Source organism: Volvox carteri (assembly GCF_000143455.1).
Source record: "Volvox carteri f. nagariensis unplaced genomic scaffold VOLCAscaffold_59, whole genome shotgun sequence".
In the NCBI taxonomy this organism is placed as follows: Eukaryota; Viridiplantae; Chlorophyta; class Chlorophyceae; order Chlamydomonadales; family Volvocaceae; genus Volvox; species Volvox carteri.
The window spans coordinates 125,979-128,155 of record NW_003307602.1 but is presented as its reverse complement, the minus strand read 5'-3'; the positions used below and the strand labels follow the sequence as shown (position 1 = coordinate 128,155).

At 55.4% G+C, this 2,177-nt stretch overlaps 1 protein-coding gene across 1 annotated transcript in view; it reads left to right on the top strand.

The window, feature by feature from the left end:
- Positions 1 to 260: 260 nt before the first annotated feature.
- VOLCADRAFT_107148 (uncharacterized protein) overlaps positions 261 to 2,177 on the top strand; it is a gene marked incomplete at its 3' end in the record, with an annotated part of 2,793 nt that continues 876 nt past the window's right edge. Inside the window, exons 1-4 of the mRNA XM_002956250.1 lie at positions 261 to 487; positions 564 to 706; positions 838 to 961; positions 2,061 to 2,121. Coding sequence (XP_002956296.1) covers positions 371 to 487; positions 564 to 706; positions 838 to 961; positions 2,061 to 2,121 — 445 coding nt within the window. The 5' untranslated portion in view covers positions 261 to 370. The remainder of the gene's footprint in view (positions 488 to 563; positions 707 to 837; positions 962 to 2,060; positions 2,122 to 2,177) is intronic.

Below are 2,177 nucleotides of genomic sequence, written 5' to 3'. Positions count from 1 at the left end.
ATCGACATTTTGTAACGTGAGATCCCAGCGCAGACGCGGTGATATAGGCAGGGTACACATGACGGTCATCTGCATTCGTCTCTCCCACTCTCACTACGGAACAGCCGTACGTGAACAGCTACCTGATTGTTTTCCACAGTCCTTGAATATGGCGAACTGTTATTATGCAGCTGGATAGATCTTTTACTGACCTGCGCAATAGCTTGTGCTTTGGCTGACTTCTTTGATGATCGAACTTGAACGCGGTTTGCGACTGGTTTCACCTTCACATCGATCTCCTCTCTTTAGCATGGCATATACGTATGAGGCCTTTGAGAACTTCTGAATCAGCCTAGGAGTTAAGGCAGGGGTGACCGTAGAAGCAAGCAAAATGAACAGTAAACTGCGTACAGCGATTGTAACTCTCTGCGTCTTCCTAAGCTTGCACCTTCAAAACGTGTTCTCAGATGGCGTGAACGTCAATCCGTCGAGCTACCTTGCACCTCAGGTCTGTATGTTGCGTTGCTTCTTCCTGAAGACCGGCGAAGCCATGAATGCGCCATGAACGCCATGTTGAAACACAGGTGAAGGTGCCGAACTACCACGTGAACGACATTTGGAAGGCGCATACGCACTTGCCGAACTACCCGGAAATCGAGGCCGCTGCTAGGGACACTTTCGTCGCCCTCCCGTCGAGCTATGACACAAAATATCGGAACCCCTGCTGGTGAGCAAGCTTCAACGCGGAGATCGGTTCGAGTCGGATTCCTCCCTACTTAAACATGCCCATGGCCGCTCGTCCCCAGCTCATCTTGCCGCTCTCGTCCCCAAGTACACCCCTCTCCCTATCGGCTACAGGACACAAGATGGCACGTTCAAGTGCTTACCGTATTTCCAAATACTGGGAGTTTCCAAATGCGGGACAACCGACCTGTATAACCGCCTCACGGAACACCCCGATATGATTGACTGCTCTTGGAAGGTGGGACTGCTCAGTTGGGGCCCATATTTAGATCCAGGATCCAGTTCCCGTGGCTGGGGCCTAAGACCACAGGGCCTAGGACCACAAGGCACGGGATGTAAAAGGTCCTGGTGGTAGGCGGTGTATGTGTGTGAGATAACCGCTTATGGATCACCTGCCTGCTGTCTGCAGCGACCACCTGTGTGTATGTGTGTGCCCGATAGACAGGGTGCAGATGTGCCACCGTAGAGCCCCCAAGAACAGGTCCTCCCTCCCCGTCGCCCTCCTCTTGCGGCGGATAGCCCTAATACTGTTACTATTACTACTACCGCTACTTAGGGCTGTTTCCCTCCTCTTTCTAAGGATAGTCTTCTTCCTATCATGGATTTTCATACCGGGACCTACCGCACCTGATTTGGTTAGAACCTCGACTGAACCGCACACGAGCCCATACATGCGTTGCTTCCCCCCTTTGACCCCAATGCGCCCCATCCAGTCCTACCGCCGCCGCCGCGACACCCAACCCTTTTCGGCTGCCCCGCCCTGCCCTGTCTGCCGGCTTGCCCTGCCTGCGTACATGCTATCATACATACATACAAATGCGCGAAGGGACCCCACTTTTGGGACGAGTCCGCGTACCCTGTTCGCGTGAAGCGGCCCGGTCGCTACGACGGCTCTTTTCCGGCTTACATGAGTGTCTTCGACAAGGCGGCCGCGCGCATCCAGGCCAACCAGGCCGCCATACGGGGGAGGCCTCCTCGAACACATACACGGCTGTGTACTCACATCTGCGGTGGGTAGGAGGAAGGGGGGACCCTGGGGGGCTGGGAGGAGGTCGGCGGGGGGATTTGTGGGAGGAGTCGGGCGTTAAGGCTGGGATCATCCCATCCCAGTGGGATGATGGGGTAGAAGACGGGGGTGATGAGCTGAACCTTGGCAGGACGCGGCCTGAGTCCATGGTACGCTAGATCTGGGTATTCTGGATCTGAATCGGAGTTCCAAGGCTAGATGCTCCGTACTGTCCTCCTCCTTTCTCCCCCTTTGCCTTCCCCCCTCCAAACACGTGGCTGCCTGCCACTCCCCACTTTTTTCCCCCACCCGTCCTCCACTCCACTTACAGAGGTCGCACATTGGTGAAGCGAATCAACTCCACGCTGTCCGAATACCTATCAAGTTCCTTGGTGAGTGGCATGCGGGGTAGCTTCACCGGGGGTGGGTTGGGTAGTGGGTGGTTACG